Genomic DNA, 18,086 nt, shown 5'->3' with positions numbered 1-18,086 from the left:
GGGATCTAGAAAAAGCATTGCTGTTCTACTTCTCCATTGCAGATGGGTCTGTGAAGAAATTCCTGACCTCAAGTTGGCTATGGAAAACTATGTCCTAATTGACTATGACACCAAAAGGTAAGTGGACTATATCCAGCTTCTTTTCTGCTGAGGTCATGCTTCGAGTTACGTAGGAACACAGTGAGAACCAGCCCCTCCAATGGCCTACACTGGTGCCATATTTCCTCATAGAATTGCCCTGGCTTCCTGACTGCCTTTTGCCAGAAAGTGTTTATCAAAGAATAAGGACAAGATGCATCTCTAAGTTGCTCAGACTTGAAGTGGTGTGCATGTGAAATTACTCAAGGGCTCTTTTTTCTTTCTTTTTAATTTTTTTTTATTTTTTGCCAGTTCTGGGGCTTGAACTCAGGCGTGGGCACTGTCTCTGAGCGTCTTTTGCTCAAGGCTAGTACTCTACCACTTGAGCCGCAGTACTAGTTCTGGCTTTTTCTGCTTATGTGGTACTAAGGAGTGCAACCCAGGGCTTCATGCATGGTAGGCAAACCCTGTGCCACTAAGCCACATTCCCAGCTCTAAGGACACTTTTTCCCCCTTCAAAAGAAATTTTTTTTTTCTAGGTCAGCTTGGGCACTGTTCCTGAGCTCTTCAGCTACCACCCTACCCCTGGTCCTGGGTTGCTGTTCCTGAACTCTTCAGGCTACTATCCTATCCCTTGACAGTCCAACTTCCCCTTTTCTAGTGATTAATTGGAGATAAGAGTCACAGTGTTTTGTGCTCAGGCTTGCTTTGGACCACTATCCTCAGATCTCAGCCTCCTGAACTAGGATTACAGGCATGAGCCACTGTGCCAGGCCGTGTGTGTGTGTGTGTGTGTGTGTGTGTGTGTGTGTGTGTGTGTGTGTGTGTTTCGTTTTTCCAGTCCTGGCTTGAATTCAGGGCCTGAACACTGTCCTTGGATTTTCTGAAAGCTAGAGCTCTACCACTTGAGCCACAGCACTGGCTTTTTCTATGTATGTGGTAACTGAGATATCGAACCCTAATCTTCATGTATGCAACCACTCTACCACTAGGCCAAATTCCCAGCTCCTTCTTCAATAAAGATTTCTTTGTTGAGATTAAATAATTATATATATTTTTCACTGTACTGTGGCATATTTATACTTAATGTTGTTTCCATCTTAACTTTCACAGTGATAAGCATCATCATTCTAACCTACAAAGTTTTACATAAGAAAAGTTTAACTTTGAACATTGACAATGCTTCTAGATCAAGTGATATGTACATTTTTTTCCCTTTTGCTTAGTACCAGTGGTTCCCTCTTTCTCATTCCCTCATTCCCTTCTATACCTTTTGATTGCCTAAGGGCATTTTTTTTTTTTTTTTTGGTGGGTCATGGGGTTTGAACGGGGCGTGGGCGCTGTCCCCAAACTCTTTAGCTCTGGGCTACGTTTCTACCCTTGAGCCTAGCCCCACTTCCCCTTTTCTCAAAGTTAATTGGAGATAAGAGTCTAAGGTCCTTTTTGTGCTTGGGCTGGCTTTGAACCTTGATCCTCAGATCTTAGCATCCTGTGTAGCTAGGATTGCAAGTGAGTGCCACTACTGGCCTAAGGGCACTTTTTATAGCAGCTGTTCTGCTCAAGCCTCCTTGGGTCTAGCCTTGGCCTAGGGCGGCTTTGCTTACATTGGTTGGGCGTGACCAGTAGCCTGGGCTGCTGTTAGCACTTTTCCTCATGGAAAGTGGGTGGGGAAGGGCAAGGCATCCTTGGAATGTCTGTCTGGAATCTGTTGTTATTCTTAGAGAAAGGACAGCTCTGGCTGGCGCCTGCTCAGCTCTGGGAGGTCTGAAGGGGACCAAACCGCTGGACTGTTCTACTCTGCTGTCATTCCAGGAATGGCTCTGAGGCTTCACAGCATGTAGCGCCCACAGTGCTGTGCCTGATCTCAAACCTCATTGTTCCACATGGAAGGAGTTACTGATACCAATGTCAGGCTTTGTGACCACAGTTATGGTTCCTGGCCTTAGCCTCCAACCCTATAATTGATATCTCATGTCTGAACAGGAAGGGAGAAGACCATCCTCGTTTTTGTCAGAGCAGTGGGCCTGAGGTCAGGGAACTTACTAGGATGTTGACCTCCCGCTGGAGGCCCTGGAGCACCTGCCTGGGCCTCTGTATATGTCCAGGACTAGCCTTGGGCTCTTCTTTGCCACACCAAAGTTCAGGAAGACTCTTATGTTACAGGTTTATTAGAAAAATATAAAGGTTCAGATGGACAGCCAGAGAGACATAGGTGTGAAGATAAGGCCTGGAAGGACCAGATGCTAGAGCTTCTGTCCCCATGATATTGGGTGCATCCTCTTGCCACCCTCTTGTGCTCACAACCTGATGCTGAATTGTGTACTTTGGGGAATTTTTTTTGGTGGGGGGCGCAGTGCTGGGGATGGACCCAAAACTTGAAGGCTAATCAAGTTCTTCCCATTGACTCACACCCTAGCACCTTACTTTACAGAGGCTTCACCCTTCAACACGTGTTAACTTGATCTCCAACCCTACTCCTCTCCCAAGGATGGAGGCATGGTGACACCAAACTTGTAATCAGGGTTTGATCTTAGGGTTAACCAGAGCCACCCAAAAGCCCAAAAGTTGCCTTATCAGAATAGAACCACGATCTTCAGATTTCAGCCTCCTGAGTAGCTAGGATTATAGGTGTGAGCCACCTCACCCAGCTAAGTCTGTGAACTTATCTCCAATTAACCACCAGAAAACTGGAAGTGGCACTAGGGCTCAAAGTGTTAGAGTACTACTAGCCTTGAGCTGAAGAGTTCAAGGGCAACCCTCAGACCCAGAGTTCAAGACCCCCCCCCCCCCAAAAAAAAAAAGGAACTTATCCCTGCCAAGGGATACTTTCACAAGGACTAAGTAGAACCTGTCTAGGTAGAAACTGATTTTTTTTTTTTTTTTTTGTCAGTCCTGGGCTTGAGCTCAGGGCCTGAGCACTGTCCTTGGTCTTTCTCAAGGCTAGAGCTCTACCACTTGAGCCTCAGCACCACTTCCGGCTTTTTTTTCTATGTATGTGGTACTGAGGAATTGAACCCGAGTCTTTGTGCATGCTAGGCAAGCACTCTACCACTAGGCCAAACTCCCAGTCCCTAGAAACTGATTTTTTGTTTGTTTTTTTGGTACTATGGTTTGAACTCAGGGCCTCATATTCTAGCTTATTCTTTTTTTTTTTTTTTTTTTTTTTTACTATTTTTGCTCAAGACTAAACTTAAAAAAAAAAATCATTAATTGGAGATTAACCATACAGGGCGTACTGGGAATATGGCTTAGTGGTAGCATGCTTACCTTGCATGCATGGAGCTCTGGGTTTGATTCTTCAGTACCACCTACACAGAAAAAGCCAGAAGTGGCACTGTGGCTCAAGTGGTAGAGTGCTAGCCTTGAACAAAAGAGCTGTGGGCCAGGGCTCAGACCCAGAGTTCAGGACTGGCCAAAAAAAAGAGAGAGATTCAGATTTTCTACTTTGGGCTGGCTTCAAACCAGTATCCTCAGATCTTAGCCTCCCAAGTACCCAGGCGTATGGGCATAAGCTGCAGGTGCCTGGCTTGACAGATGTTTGTTGAGTGCAGCTTGACCTTGAGTTTGACTTAGCTCAAACCTGTCTCAAATTACTTTCGAGGTCCAGGCTTGCACTCCAGGACTCCTTCTAGTCTGTGGAGCCTGGTGTATTCTGGCTTCTGTGACTGTACCCTCCTTTCCTTTTTCAGCTTTGAAAGTATGCAGCGGCTATGTGACAAGTACAACCGGGCTATTGACAGCATCCACCAGCTGGTAGGTGGCTTGCCAAACATATCCCTGCCCCCTCTTTTCCATGAGGCTCTTTACAGTACTGGTTCCAGATAGGCATTGGTATTCCTGCTGGTGAATGGGTAGAATGAAGATACTGATTGGCAGAGTGACTGGGCTAGGGTCCCAGGTTCAGTCAGAAGCACGCTAGCCATAGAAGATCATCATGAACACACACACACACACACCACACGTATGCCTACATCTTTCTTTCTTTTTTTTTTTTTTTTTTTTTTTTTGCCAGTCCTGGGCTTGAGCTCAGGGCCTGAGCACTGTCCTTGGACTTTCTCAAGGCTAGAGCTCTACCACTTGAGCCTCAGCACCACTTCTGGCTTTTTTCTATATGTGGTACCGAGGAATCGAACCCGGGTCTTCATGCATGCTAGGCAAGCACTTTAACCACTAGGCCAAACTCCCGGCCCCTGCCTACATCTTTCTGTCCTACAACTGGCTTATGACATTTAGCCTCCATCCACACTAACTGCAGGATGGTCTTATCTTCCCTAGACCTCATTTCATCCTTATCTGATTCAGCAGATAAACTAGGAACATAGCTTCAGAGTATTGTGTGGGCCACATATGGCCTGAAAACTGTGCTGGAAGTCCCTCCAGTAGGAGAGAACTAGGGATGATGTACTGAGGGCATTCCTAAGTGGGAGGTCTGGAGAGTCCCTCCTAAGTCATAAGTGTGTGATACTTTTAGATCTAGTGGCCTGCATATATCATGTGCAGTTCTGTTGAGCCCTCAGATGTGATTGGCATGCATTGGTATTGCCTACATCATCACTACTACTCTATTTTTTATGGTTTTTGTTTTTTTCAGTTCAGGGTTTGAACTCAGAACTTGCTCTGTAACTTGAGCTACACCTCAAATCCAGTTTTTTTTGTCAATTATATTCTGGCTAGGTTGCTTCTGTGATCCTGTTCAGCCTCCTGAATAGCATTGCAGGCATAAGCTCCTGGCATTTATTTCAATCATGTTTTCTCTACTTTTTCAGTCATAGATTGATTGTATGTATGTATGTATGTATGTATGTATGTATGTATGTATGTATTTGTCAGTGGTGGAGCTTGAACTCAGGACCTAGGCACTGTCCCTAAGCTTTTCTTTTTTCTTTTTTTTTGCCAGTCTTGGACTTGAGCTCAGGGCCTGAGCACCGTCCTTGGGCTTTCTCAAGGCTAGAGCTCTACCACTTGAGCCCCAGCACCACTTCTGGCTTTTTTCTATGTATGTGGTACTGAGGAATTGAACCCGGGTCTTCGTGCATGCTAGGCAAGCACTCTACCACTAGGCCAAACTCCCAGCCCCATCCCTAAGCTTTTCTTCTCAAGGCTAACACTCTCCCACTTTGAGCCATAGCTCTACTTTGGTTTTCTGGTGGAAATAAGAGTCCCATGGACTTTCCTACCCAGGTTGGCTTTAAACCATGTTCCTCAGATGTCAGCCTTCTGAGTAGCTAATATTATAGTGGGAGCCACCAGTACTGGCCATAGAACATTGTATCTCTTTATTTATTTATTTTGGCAGTCTGGGGCTTGTACACTGGGCCTGGCGGCTGTCCCTGAGCTCTTCAGCTCAGGGCTAACACTTTACCACTTGAGCCATTGTGCTACTTTCAGTTTTCCCATATAACTAGGGATAGGAGTCTCCTAGACTTTCGTGCCGATGCTGGCTTTGAACCATGATCCTTAGATCTCAGCCTCATGAGTAGTTAGGATTATAGGCATGAGCCACCAGCACCTAGCAGAACTTTTTTTTTTTTTTTTTTGTGTGTCATGGGGCTTGACCTTGGCCTGGGCGCTGTCCCTGATCTCTGGCTCAAGTCTACTGCCCTACCCCTGGGCCTGGCCCTCAGCCCTTCAGCTCAAGGTTCCCGCCCTATCCTTGAGCCAAGCCCCACTTCCTGTTTTCTGGAGGTTAATTGGAGATAAGAGTCTCAGGTCCTTTTGTACCAGGGCTGGCTTTGAACCTTGATCCTCAGATCTCAGCCTCCTGAGTAGCTAGAATTACACGCGTGAGCCATCGTGCGTGTGTGCCCAGCAGTGAAAGCTTTTTACTTTTATTTTATTTTTTTGTCAGTCCTGGGCTAGGGCTCAGGGCTTGTGCACTATCCTTGGACTTTCTCAAGGCTAGCACTCTACCACTTGAGCCTCAGCACCACTTCCGGCTTTTTTTTTGCTATGTATGTGGTACCGAGGAATCTAACCCGGCAAGCACTCTACCACTAGGCCAAACTCCCGGCCCCGAAAGCTTTTTATTTTAAATTTACTGTTAAGGAAACTGGGGAGGAGATTGGGTTTGGACTCTGTACTTTGGCAGTGTTCTACCAGTGAGCTATATTTCCAGCTCACCACTGTTTTTGACCATGAGGAAGATAGTTGAATCAGCTGAATGGGTTTGAAATTTTCATTTGGTTCTTGGTGCAGGAGTAATGCTTTTGAAAGTTGAGCTTAGCCACCCTGCAACCTAATCACACCTGGTTAAAAACAGTCATTTTGAGGCCAGTGTCTTAAGTTGATATTATGGCTGGCCACAGGATATGCAAGGAGGCATATCCTGAGTTGAGGTATGACACCATCGTTCCTGCATGACCTTGTTGGTAGCAAGGAAAGCTGGTGGCAAGAACGGACTTTCAGGATATAGGTATACTCTAGGATGAGTGTAAGGTGAGGGCTTAAACTGAAATTGAGGGAGGGAAAATGAAAGTGGGCATTTCCTTAGCTACTGAGTGAAGTGAGAAAAGTTGAGTGCATGTCATGCACACATGCATTTGTATACGTTCTCCCTTTTTTTTTTTTTTTTTTTTTTTTTGTGGGTCATGGGGCTTAAACTATATCTGCTCAAGGCTACTGCCCTCCTTGGAGCCAAGCCCCACTTCCCATTTTCTAGATGTTAATTGGAGATGAGTTACAGGTCCTTTTGTGCCCGGGGTGGCTTTGAACCTTGATCCTCAGATTTCAGCCTCCTGAGAAGTTAGGATTACAGGGGTGAGCCACCTGCGCCCGATATTTAGTTTTTATGGTGCTTGGGATGGAAGCTGGAACTAGGCAAGAACTCTACCACTGAGCCACTCTGGCTTGCAGTATTTTGTTGTTGTTGTTGTTTGTTTGTTTGGTCTTTTTTTGTGTTGTTTATTTATTTTGCTTTTTATTTTTTCAGTTGGGTCTTGAGTGGGTGCTGCTAACTGCTAGTGGTGTGTGTGTGTGACACATCCATGTTGCTTGTGTTCCTAGTGGAAGGGCACTACTCAGCCCATGAAGCTAAACACTCGACCATCCAATGGGCTCCTACGGCACATACTGCAGCAGGTCTACAACCACTCAGTGACTGACCCTGAGAAACTTAACAATTATGAGCCCTTCTCCCCAGAAGTATATGGGGAGACGTCCTTTGACCTGGTGGCCCAGATGATTGATGAAATCAAGATGACCGAGGATGATCTGTTTGTGGACCTGGGTAGTGGTGAGTGTTGGGCAACCTGGCCCACAAGTTGTCCTTGGCATTTTGAGTGCAATTCAGGCTTATGTGCATTCTTGGTGAGGGAATGATAAGGTAGGCTCCCTTCCCTGTCCTCTTGCTCCCTGCCTAAATCCTTCCCTGAGGCCCAGGTTCCTGCCTCCCTGGCCATTTTGTCTTCTTTCCTAACTTTGCCCACACTTGCATCTCTAAAGGCTGTTAGTTTGTGTGTCTCCTTCACCAGAGCAGAGCTCCCCTTAAGTTTTGGGTCAAGGTCATTGTTAGCATTATGGGTCTCATCGGTGTACTTGATCAACATGCATTCAAGGAGCCACCACCTCATGTTCAGTAACTGGACTTTGAAATTGAAGATTGGCCTTGGCCTATCCCCAGCAATCCTTGTACTTTCTCTTCTTCTTGCTGTGTCCTCGCAGGGAAGGTAGTGGAAGAACAGCAAGAAGCTTAGTTTATTTTCTCCAGCACTTTCATAAGGTGCTAGCTAATCCCGTCTATGAACAGTAAGGCCTACTCAGCTTCTAAAACCCCTGTGCTGTGCCTTTATGGTTGTTTCCACTCTGGAGGAGATATTATCCCTTCCATTTTTAGATAAAAATGTGCTCTTTTCCATGATTCTAAACAGCTCATCCATCTGTTGTTACTTGACTATGTTCAACCCAGAAAGTTGGATGGCCCTTAGCATGTTATCTACTTGATAACATGCAGAACTATCTGCCATAGCATGAGAGGGAGTTGCAAATCTTCCTGTGTTAGTGATGCCTCAACTTGAATGACCCTAGAGTGCCTTACCCTGCTTTCACTTCTTCTCACGCCCTGCATGGGCATTGGGAACTAGTCTCCAGCTTTAAGGGCACTTGCTATATCCTCAGTTCTAGCTCAGACTGATCATATCTGTATTCAAGGTGTTATCTAGCCTGAGTAGCCACTTGCTTCTTATCTCAGGTGCCCCTAAGCCTTGTGCAGCTGTGCTAGATGTGAGCAGCAACTCCATGCACAGCTACAGGGAGCAGAGTGCTTCTGGTGTTAGAGTGCTTCTGTAGGTGATGGAGGAGAGACGGCTGATTCATGGTAGGACCTCTGCCCAGATCTGCTCTCTGAGATGTCGAAATGACTTCAGTGGACATTGTCAAGGGTCATGCCCTTGTCTCTGGCCTAGCCCCCCTAGGCTTCTAAGCCGCTCCAAAATGTTGCATAGGACTCTGACCTCTCTTTCTCTGGTTGAAGGTGTGGGCCAGGTTGTCCTTCAGGTTGCTGCAGCCACCAACTGCAAACATCACTATGGAGTGGAGAAAGCTGATATCCCAGCCAAGTACGCCGAGGTGAGTAGTTCTGGGAGAAGTTGTATGGACAGCTAGAAAGATGACACCTGGAGTTCTGCATTCTACTGCTTCAGGGTTTTCCTGTCTGGAGGCACTCTTCCAGCTCTAGGGGTTGTAGCTGAAAGAAGGATTCACCTGTATTTTTAATACTTAGCACCCTCCTAGCAGATTGCTCAGGCTTCTATGTCTTGGTTCCACTGTTGTGGGACAGAGCTCCCATCTCCTTTGGAAGATGATGGCTACACTCTTGCCTAACCATCCCTGTCTCAACCTCTGTCTCAGGTGGGAGATGAGCAGGGTCTGGGAGAGTGAGATTATCTTGAATGTGTGGCCTGATGGAATCTGCTCTTCACACCTTAGGCCTGCTTCCTAGCCAGATTGTCTTTGGTAAACTCTAGTATCCCAGCCCATGCAATCCTACCAGAATAGAAAGGACCACAGGGGCAGCAAGCTGTCTGGGTGTGTTCAGGGCCCCTGCTGTGCCTTACTGTACCAGGTTTCTGATGGGTTCTATGCTTTTTTTTTCCCTCTAGACCATGGACAGAGAGTTCAGGAAGTGGATGAAATGGTATGGAAAAAAGCATGCAGAATACACAGTGAGTGCCATCGCTCCATGCCCTCGGCTATGGTTCCAGCCCAGCCCCTTGAATCCTCTTGTTCTCTTCCCACTCCATTCTTGCCCTGGGCAACATTGCATCTTGCACATCTCCCTCTAATGCCCTAGTGCCAGAAACTAGCCTAAGAGCCTTTGTTATAGCCTGGCCATTCCTACCTCCTGTGTCCTTCAGGCAGTGAACCCTGGCAGGATACTGATGCTTCAGTGGAGCAGAGGCCTACAAGCATTGACTCATGGCACTGGGCAGCTCAACATCAACTTGAAATCCTGTAACTTCTCTTTCAGTCCTTCTGTTTTGGGGTACTTTATAGGCAATGTGTAGCCCCCTGGCCCTTGTACTCTTGGTGGAGAAGCAGAAGAACATGGGCCATGTTGCCTTCTTGCCCTCTTCTGTCCACAGTTGCCTTGACTTGAGGTACCCTCTGGGGCTACCCCGTCCAATGTTTCACCTTGCATAAAAGCATCCGGATCATGGTCATGTGGGGCATAGGAGCAGCTGGCTGAGTGAACACTGAGTGGATAGGATCATTTGATTTTTATTCCATAATTCACTAGTTATTTTTATGCTTCTTATGTTCTGGGTAGGAGCCAGGGCCTCCTATACTGCATGAATGAACATTCACCATTGAACCACCCCTTAACTTTCACCTGTTGTTGTGGCAAGTGAAGAACATTAAGCCATGTAAGGGTTCTTTTGGTTTATCCAAGAGGTTGGTGCCTGTCAAAAGATACTTGAGGCTGGACCATGTGACATTATCAAGCATCTCCTGTCCCTGCTGTGCAGACTCATTCAGCAGGACGCATATGGATGGGAGATTCTGGAGCGCTGAGGGAGGAAAAGCCACATGCCATATTGAGAGGCAGTGGCAGGAGACAGAAATTTTAGATATACTTTACTGCAAGATACTGAGGAGGTTCTGCCCTGTGCTATATACTTTGTTGATCTGGGATCATCCTTTCCTATAGTGCTAGCTTCTAGCACTGTTAAGAAAGTATTTTCTCTGCTTCTGCCTTGTTTCTCTTGTGATTGGGGTGGAGGGTCCAGCCCTCCTACTTCTTGTTAAAGCCTCTTCTAGAACCCTGTTCCTCAGTGATAGGGAGGGCTACACCTAGGCACCCCTGTCCTTCCCTTGTCTGAGAGTCTCATGTTTGTCCTCTGGCCTCATGAGGCTAGAAGCCTGCTTGCTTCTGTTCTGGACTCTCCTTCCTGCCAAGGAAAAGTTCCTAGGTCAGTTCTTTATTCCCTTTTAAAATGATGGTTCCCTAAAAGATGACATCAAAGTTGACATTTCTGGCGGAGAGCCAGACAGTTCCACGTACATGGTTAGATGTTTTCACCAATACACTTCCTGGAAGAATCCCTCTCAGTCCCAAGTGGCCCTTTGGGCTTCTTCCTGGGAAACTGAGATTGGCCAACTCTGTTGGCTAGACATGGAGGAGAGTGTGAGAATCTGGTTACATCTTTTTACTTTTCCGCACATTAGATGACCTGCCCTGATAGGGCTTTGTGTCAATGTCATGGCTGAGAATTGTGTTACTGGGTTAGGTCCATCATCCTTGTCCAGATCTCATAGGGATTCAAAGTGCATAGTTAGGGATGAGTGCTAGTAGGATCATGTGGTTAGGAGCAGAATTTGAAGGAAAAGGCATACTTTCTCAAGACCTTGGTGATAGTTGAATATCACTGGGCAACAGGCACAGTGGATATCTGAACTGGCCTGTCTCTACAGCTCGTGGGGGGTGGGGAGGGAGAGAGAAAGGGAGAGAATATTAGGGCTTGACCTTAATACCTTAAGCTCTCACTTTTTTGCTCAGGTCTGTCACTGTACCATTTGAGCCTCACTTCTACATTTTTTTTTTTTTTTTGCCAGTTCTGGGGCTTGAACTCAGTTTCTGAGCACTGTCCTGGAGCTTTCTCAAGGGTAGAACTCAAGCTCTACCACTTGAGCCACACACAGCGCCACTTCTGGCTTTTTCTATGTTTGTGGTACCAAGGAATCAAATCCGGATTTTTGAGCATGCTAGGCAAAATACTCTACCACTAGGCCAAACTCCCAGCCCTTCTTTTTTTGGGCTGGTCCTGGGGTTTTAATTCAGGGCCGGGGCATTGTCCCTGAACTATTGCTCAAGCAAGTACCACTTAAGCCACAATGCTACTTTATATTCTCTATTGGAGATAAGAGGCTTTTAGACATTCTTTCCCTGTCTGGCCTTGAACCATAATCTGCAGATCTCAGTCTCCTGAATAACGTAGCACTTCTGGCACTTCTGACTTTTTTTTTTTTTGCCAGTCATGAGCCTTGAACTCAGGGTCTGAGCACTCTCTTTGGGCTTTCACAAGGCTTAGAATTTACCACTTGAGCCACAGAACCATTTCCAGCTTTTTTCTATATATGTGATACCAAGGAATCGAACACAAGTCTTCGTGCATGCTAGGCAAGCACTCTACTAGGCCAAACTCCCGGTCTGCACTTCTGACTTTTTACTGGATAGTTGAAGATAAAGAGTCTCATGGGCTTTTTTGCTTCCACTTTTTTTTGCTGTTGTTATTGTTGGTTGTTTTTGTTTTTTATTTTTGTTGGTCATGGGGCTTAAATGCTGACTGGGCGCTGTCCCTGAGCTCTTCAGCTCAAGACTACTGCCCTATTCCTTGAGCCATAGCGCCATTTCCAGTTTTCTAGTGGTTAATTGGAGATAAGAGTGTCATGAACTTTAGTGCACGGGATGGCTTTGACCTTGGACTGGGATCCTCGGATCTCAGCCTCCAGAGTAGCTAGGATTACAGGTATGAGCCACAGTGCCTGGCATCCTCCACTGGTTTTGAATTGTATTCCTCAGATCTCTGCCTCCTCGGTAGCTACGATTACAGATGTGAACCTTTACTGTCTGGCTTTCCAGTACCTACTCTTTCTTCCCACAGTAGCTTTTATGACAGCCAGTCTTCTTCAGGAGGGCACAGTCTGCCTGGCTGGGTTAGTCTCCTGTTTTGGCGGGAACTTGTGTCCTGATATTTGAACATGCCTCTGAGCAGCTTTGTGGCTTTGATGGGTTGCCCTGGTTGGCAAACTCTATGTCTTGCCTTCCGTTATTGGAGAAGCACAGAGGAGAAAAGCCAGAAAGAGTCTAAAAATAGTCCAGTGTATTTTTCCAGGTCCAGAGCTGCCTCTGGGGATGCCCCTCCTCCTGCTGAAGAGGTTTGATGTAATCTGCTGCCAGCCAGGGCTTGGCCTGTTAGCCTACTCCCTCTTGTGGTCACATTTGAGTCAGCTCTTCGGCTCCTGGGGTAGCTCTTTGTTTTTTCTTTTTGGTGGGTCATGGGGCTTGAACTTGGCCTGGCCACTGTCCCTGAGCTCTTCAGCTGAAGGCTACTGCCCAACCTCTGGGTTTGGGTGCTGTCCCTGAGCTGTTCAGCTCAAGGCTACCACCCTACCCTTGAGCTAAGCCCCACTTCCCATTTTCTAGAGGTTAATTGGAGATGAGTCTTAGGTCCTTTTGTGCGACTGCTGGCTTTGATCTTCAGATCTCAGCCTCCTGGGTAGCTAGGAGAACAGGCAGAGCTACCAGCCCGGCCTCCTGGGGTAATTCTTCTTTAGCCCACCCCCTTATCCCTCCCAGTCAGAGCTCTTGTCCTTTTCTGCCCTCCCCCACCTACTGTCTATCAGTCCCTGTCTATCCTCCAGAGCTCGGGAATCAGCTTTGGGACAGAAATTAGGTCAGTCTTTCTTCTGTGCTGTTAGCACTTAATGATGGGATTGTGCTTTGCTTGTGTCATATACTCAGAAATACCAGGTACATCAACACTGTGGGTGGCCAGGATGCTGAAAGACTTACAGAGATACCTGTCTAGATATCACTAGGGCAAGTTTATCTGGATTGTTATGGCAGATCACATCATATCTCTAATTAAGAACAAAACTGCAAAAACAGAGTAGAATTGTGGCTGAAGTGGTAGACTGCTAGCCTTGGGCTAGATAGAGCTCCGGGACAGTGCCCAGACAGAGCCTGCAACTCCTAGTTAAGTCTTCTTCATCAGGATAGGCAGCTGGGGCTTTATCTGCAGGCCCTGGTACCTCTCAGTCATCATGCTCTGGGTTGAGTCTATGCTGCCTGTCATAGGTTTCCTATAAAGTTAAAAGACAGTTCTTTAAAGTTGTGGCTGTGCTTATTTATTTGTTGCTTGACATATTGGCCGGAATAACCAAGCCAGAGAGTTTGTATGTGGTTATGGCCTCCTGTCAGTGTCTCACTCACAGTAACAATGTTTTGGCCCTTTCTGGGCCAAACCTCTGAGCCTACCTCAGTTGCCTCACTGGAGGAAGTCCTTCATTCAGGGATGGCAGCTTTAGTTCTGCTGCTTGTTGTTGTTCTCTATGAGAGGCATGGTGTGTAATGGCTTTAAGACTGTATGGAAGGCTTTCCTGCAGGGCATCAATAAGCATAGCCTTACCTGCTAGATATTCTTGCCCCTCACTTTCATCTTCTGGTGTTTTCTACCAGTCCTAAGGCCCTACTACCTCAAAGCCAGTGGCTAGCATAGTTTTCTAGTTGTTGTGATTCCAGAATATTCGGCCCTAGACAAATTTAGCTCAGCCAGGCCACTGGCAGATAGCCCCTGGCTTGGTGTGAAGGGATTGGAACCATTCACTCATTTATGGCCTGTGAGTGCAAGGACAGGACCAGCTTCATGCAAGCATAGCCTGCCACCCAAGGGAGGAACAAACTTCTTTTTTTGTTGGTCATGGGGCTTGAACTCAGCCTGGACGCCATCCCTGAGCTCTTCAGCTCAAAGCTACCACCCAACCCTTGAGCCAAAACCCAACTTCCCGTTTTCTGGATGTTAATTGGAGATGGGAGTCTCTGGTCCTTTTGTGCCTGAGCTGGCTTTGAACCTTGATCCTTAGATCTCAGCCTCCTGAGTAGGTAGGGTTACAGGCGCAAGCCACCATGGCAGCAGGAACCAACTTCTACTTCTTTCTTTCTTCCTTCCTTCCTTCCTTCCTTCCTTCCTTTCTTTCTTTCTTTCTTTCTTTCTTTCTTTCTTTCTTTCTTCTTTCTTTCCTTTCTTCCTTCCTTCCTTCCTTCCTTTCTTTCTTTTTCTTCCTTCTTTCTTCTTCGGAACCAACTTCTTATATAGCCACAGTCTGCTATGCAGGGGCAAGCCAGGGATTTGCAGGAGAGCAGGAAGGCTAATTCTGGCAGTGTTCACGTTTGTGCTTTGCAACTAAATAGTAATAGGGCTGAGGTTGGTTTTTTTTTTTTTTTTTTTTTTTTTTTGTGGGTCATAGGACTTGAACTCACCTGGGCGCTGTCCCTGAACTCTTTAAGCTCAAGGCTACCACACTACCCCTGGACCTGGGCATTGTCCCTGAGCTCTTCAGCTCAAGGGTACTGCCCTACCCCTTGAGTCACAGCCCCACTTCCCATTTTCTAGAGTTAACTGGAGATAAGAGTCTCAAGTCCTTTTGTGCCCGGGCTGGCTTTGAACCTCAGTCTTCAGATCTCAGTCTCCTGAGTAGTTAGGATTATAGGCATGAGTCACCAAGCCCAGCTTGAGGTTGGTTCTGTACAATGAGCTTCAAAGGAGAGAGATAACCTCAGGAGAGAGCCCAGTATTACCCATGTTAGGGCCCAAGACTTCCTCTTATGTGAGGACCTCAGAACCTAGTATGTGGTCTATCCTCCTCATCGTGGTTTACCACAACAGAACATAGCAGAACCATCCTTGAGAAAAGGTATGTGATATGGGTGGAGAATATTTGGGCAGGTAAAACATCTGGAATCATCTTTCTGGGAATCATACAGAAGTCTAGTAACAAGCTAAGACATATGCTGGAATATTGTCACCAGATGCTTACAGAGACCCCATGCACAGGGCCATGAAGGAGGGTGTCACATGATCCTATCATGTGGCCCCTCTGTCACATGCCAATATCCCAGGTTTTGGAGGAAACAAGGGTGTAAGCATAAACTTCACATAGTTTACACAAGTGGTTTAAGCCCAGGAATATTTCGTGGCAGGGAGGGTGGGGCCTATAGGTCAGATCCTTATAAATCCTAAGGAACAGTTTGGCAGTTGCTTTCTGAGTGCAGAGCACAGACCTGCAGGGCAACTCTGTGCTGCTCTGTGCTATCAAAAGACATGGACTTTAGTCACCTATACCTGGCTGATGAGTCTGCTAGAATGAGGGGGGACTCATCAGCCAGGTGAGTGAGATGAGGTGCTCAGCAAATGCATTGTACGCCTGCCACATGGAGGCTGTCTAGCTATCTGTGCTTTCTCTGTGGGCAGTGATTGAGTAAAGGTGATCGGCTTCAGTGGTGCCTGCTAGCTACATGAACATATCTTACACTGTGGTAAGCTGTGCACATAGCTCATACCATGCTGATTCGAGGGAACAGATTGCAGCACAGAGGGGATGGCCTGGACAAGGGCTTTGCAGGTTACTCCTTGGAGAGCTCTGCCAGCAACCCCGGACATGGGGTGTTAGGGTTTTGTAGTAGAACTTCTATAAGAAAATGTGTTCATGGCATGAAAACTTTCCAGTGCTTTCTGCGCTATCTTTGTCCTTCTGTCCTTCGGGTAGATAACAGCTCTGTGCTGTGTGCTCAGGTTCTGCTTGCAGAATCTTGGCTGGTCTCAGCTCATCGCTTTCACTAGCCCTGCTCCCCAGAGAGCCATTGATTGGTTAAGACTTGGTTTTCTGCATCCTTCCCACTCCAGCAACTTTGATCATTTCATGTTTTCTTCACAGCAGTAAGGCAGGGCCAGGACAACAGAGCTTGCGTGAGACCCAAAGGAGTAAGTGTATCTGTGTTTTCTTCCTCAGCTGGAACGAGGCGATTTCCTCTCAGAAGAGTGGAGGGAGCGGATTGCCAACACAAGGTATGGCCCAGCCTGGGTTGTGATGCTGATAGGACAGGTGGCATCCCAGAACCAGGGCCTCAAGACCCAGGGTGGTTTATATTGTGTTGGCTGGTCATGTCTAAGAGGCAGCTGTGAAAGGTGGCATAGAGCATTAGTCCCATCCATACCTCCTGCCACCTCCTTGTGCTAATCACACTCTAGTTCCTGTCTTTACACATGTTCCCCAAATGGGATGGGCCAGCTTTAAGACCTCAGCCCTGCATGCTGGTCCCTGTGGGCTTGTTCTTGGCTGTCCTTATAAAGTCTGTTCCAAGGAACCCTAGGTGCCTTCACCCTCAATATCAAGCTTTGCCATCTATATGATTTCTGTCCTGTCATGTTCATCCCCAGTTGGTCTTCACACTGGCTGTCTTTTTTTTTTTTTTTGGCCAGTTCTGGGGCTTAAACTCAGGATCTAGGCACTGTTCCTGAGTTTGTTTTTTTTTTTGCTCATGGCTAGCGCCCTACCACTTGAGCCACAGCACCACTTCTGGCTTTTTCTGTAAATGTACTGAGAAATCGAACCCAGGGCTCCAGTCACTCTACCCTTAGGCTACACTCCTGGCCCTAAACTTGGCTATCTTGCTCAAAGCTTTTCAGCTTCCTTCTTATACTTGTCTAGTCCTTCCCAACTGACCCCTTCATCATGTGTGTTTTCAAAAAAAGTTTTCAGTTAAAAATGATCAGGATTCACAGTAGGCCTCCCACTATGAAATCAGTTCACAGTTTTCTGTCGTATTCTGAAGAGAAGTAACTTCTATCCATACTTCTGGACCCCTGATAGAATTCTGCTACATTAATCCTTAGCATTTAGGGTGCATGGGTGGCATTGCATTGGGAGTCTACATGTGCATGAAATGGAGCCTTGGTTTTACTCAACTGGAACATTGTTTTGCAGTGTTATATTTGTGAATAACTTTGCATTTGGTCCTGAGGTGGATCACCAGCTGAAGGAACGATTTGCAAACATGAAGGAAGGTAACACACTCCTTTCCACACACCCCTTGTGACTCCAGCCTGCTTGACCCAGAGGCCAGACTGAGGGCCAGTGTCTTAGGTGGAGCTGCTTACATAATATGTGAACCTTAAGCCGGATCTCCTTCAGCTATATAGAGTGAGCTCATTGCCTGTGGTTCTAGGCCTTGGTGCCTGAGCTACAGACTGGCCTGCACCTCTCCAAAGATCCTGGTGGTATGTTTGCGGGACCTTTTCCTCAGTTGCCACAGTCTTCTCCAGGGACATGTGGGCAGGCCTGGTCTTCCTTGACAGGACCATTACCTTTTCCCAGACTCCCAGTATGATGTACAGCTCCACCAGAAGCTCCAGGTTTGCCTGCCTTGGAGGATGTGGCTATGGTGTCCTAGTGTGAGCTCCTTGGGCTTTTGTGGCGACTTGACTGAAGTGAGGGCCAACTAACCAAAAATACTTTTAATGTCCAGTTTCCTGGGGGCTAGGATGTCTAGTTGTCATGGGGGTAATACAGTGGTCCTTTTACCAGATAATGTCCTCAGAGCTCATCACCAAGTAGCCAATTCACCTGTGTTGATGAGCACATGAGACACTGTAGAAGGGCATTTGGCGTGTAACTGGCTGCCCTACTTACTCGTGGGCATTGTATGTAGAATGCATGCTCAGTGAGTAGCAAGCCGATTCCGCCATGGCTCTTTCAGAAGTTCAGATGATGTCAAATAGGCCCTTTTGCCTGCCAGGCTCATCCCAGTCCCCCATGACCCATGAGTCTGAAGATTGCCCCTTTCCTGGCACAGCTGGGACATGGACTAACCTTGATTGAAGTAGACAAGGTGGTCCCTCTTGTTTGTGCTTTGAGATGAGAGCCCAGGTATGGGCTCATGTGAGTATGGATGTGAATGTGAGCAAATGTGTGCATTTCTGTATGTATACACTTTTGAATGAACTCAGTTTGAA

At 46.8% G+C, this 18,086-nt stretch overlaps 1 protein-coding gene across 2 annotated transcripts in view; it reads left to right on the top strand.

Moving 5' to 3' along the window:
* The window catches only part of Dot1l (DOT1 like histone lysine methyltransferase), a 66,950-nt gene that overhangs the window by 22,611 nt on the left and 26,253 nt on the right, over window positions 1-18,086 (top strand). For both annotated transcript variants that reach the window (XM_090338818.1, XM_090338811.1), the window contains exons 3-9: window positions 43-117; window positions 3,768-3,831; window positions 7,081-7,309; window positions 8,546-8,640; window positions 9,174-9,236; window positions 16,084-16,139; window positions 17,059-17,138. In XM_090338818.1, the coding sequence (XP_090194944.1) occupies window positions 43-117; window positions 3,768-3,831; window positions 7,081-7,309; window positions 8,546-8,640; window positions 9,174-9,236; window positions 16,084-16,139; window positions 17,059-17,138 (662 nt within the window). The remainder of the gene's footprint in view (window positions 1-42; window positions 118-3,767; window positions 3,832-7,080; window positions 7,310-8,545; window positions 8,641-9,173; window positions 9,237-16,083; window positions 16,140-17,058; window positions 17,139-18,086) is intronic.

This window comes from Megascapheus bottae, chromosome 1 (genome assembly GCF_031878675.1).
Source record: "Megascapheus bottae isolate mThoBot1 chromosome 1, mThoBot2.hap1, whole genome shotgun sequence".
NCBI classification, from domain to species: Eukaryota; Metazoa; Chordata; class Mammalia; order Rodentia; family Geomyidae; genus Megascapheus; species Megascapheus bottae.
Note: the sequence above shows the minus strand (reverse complement) of the source record. Positions and strands in the feature narration are given on the sequence as shown.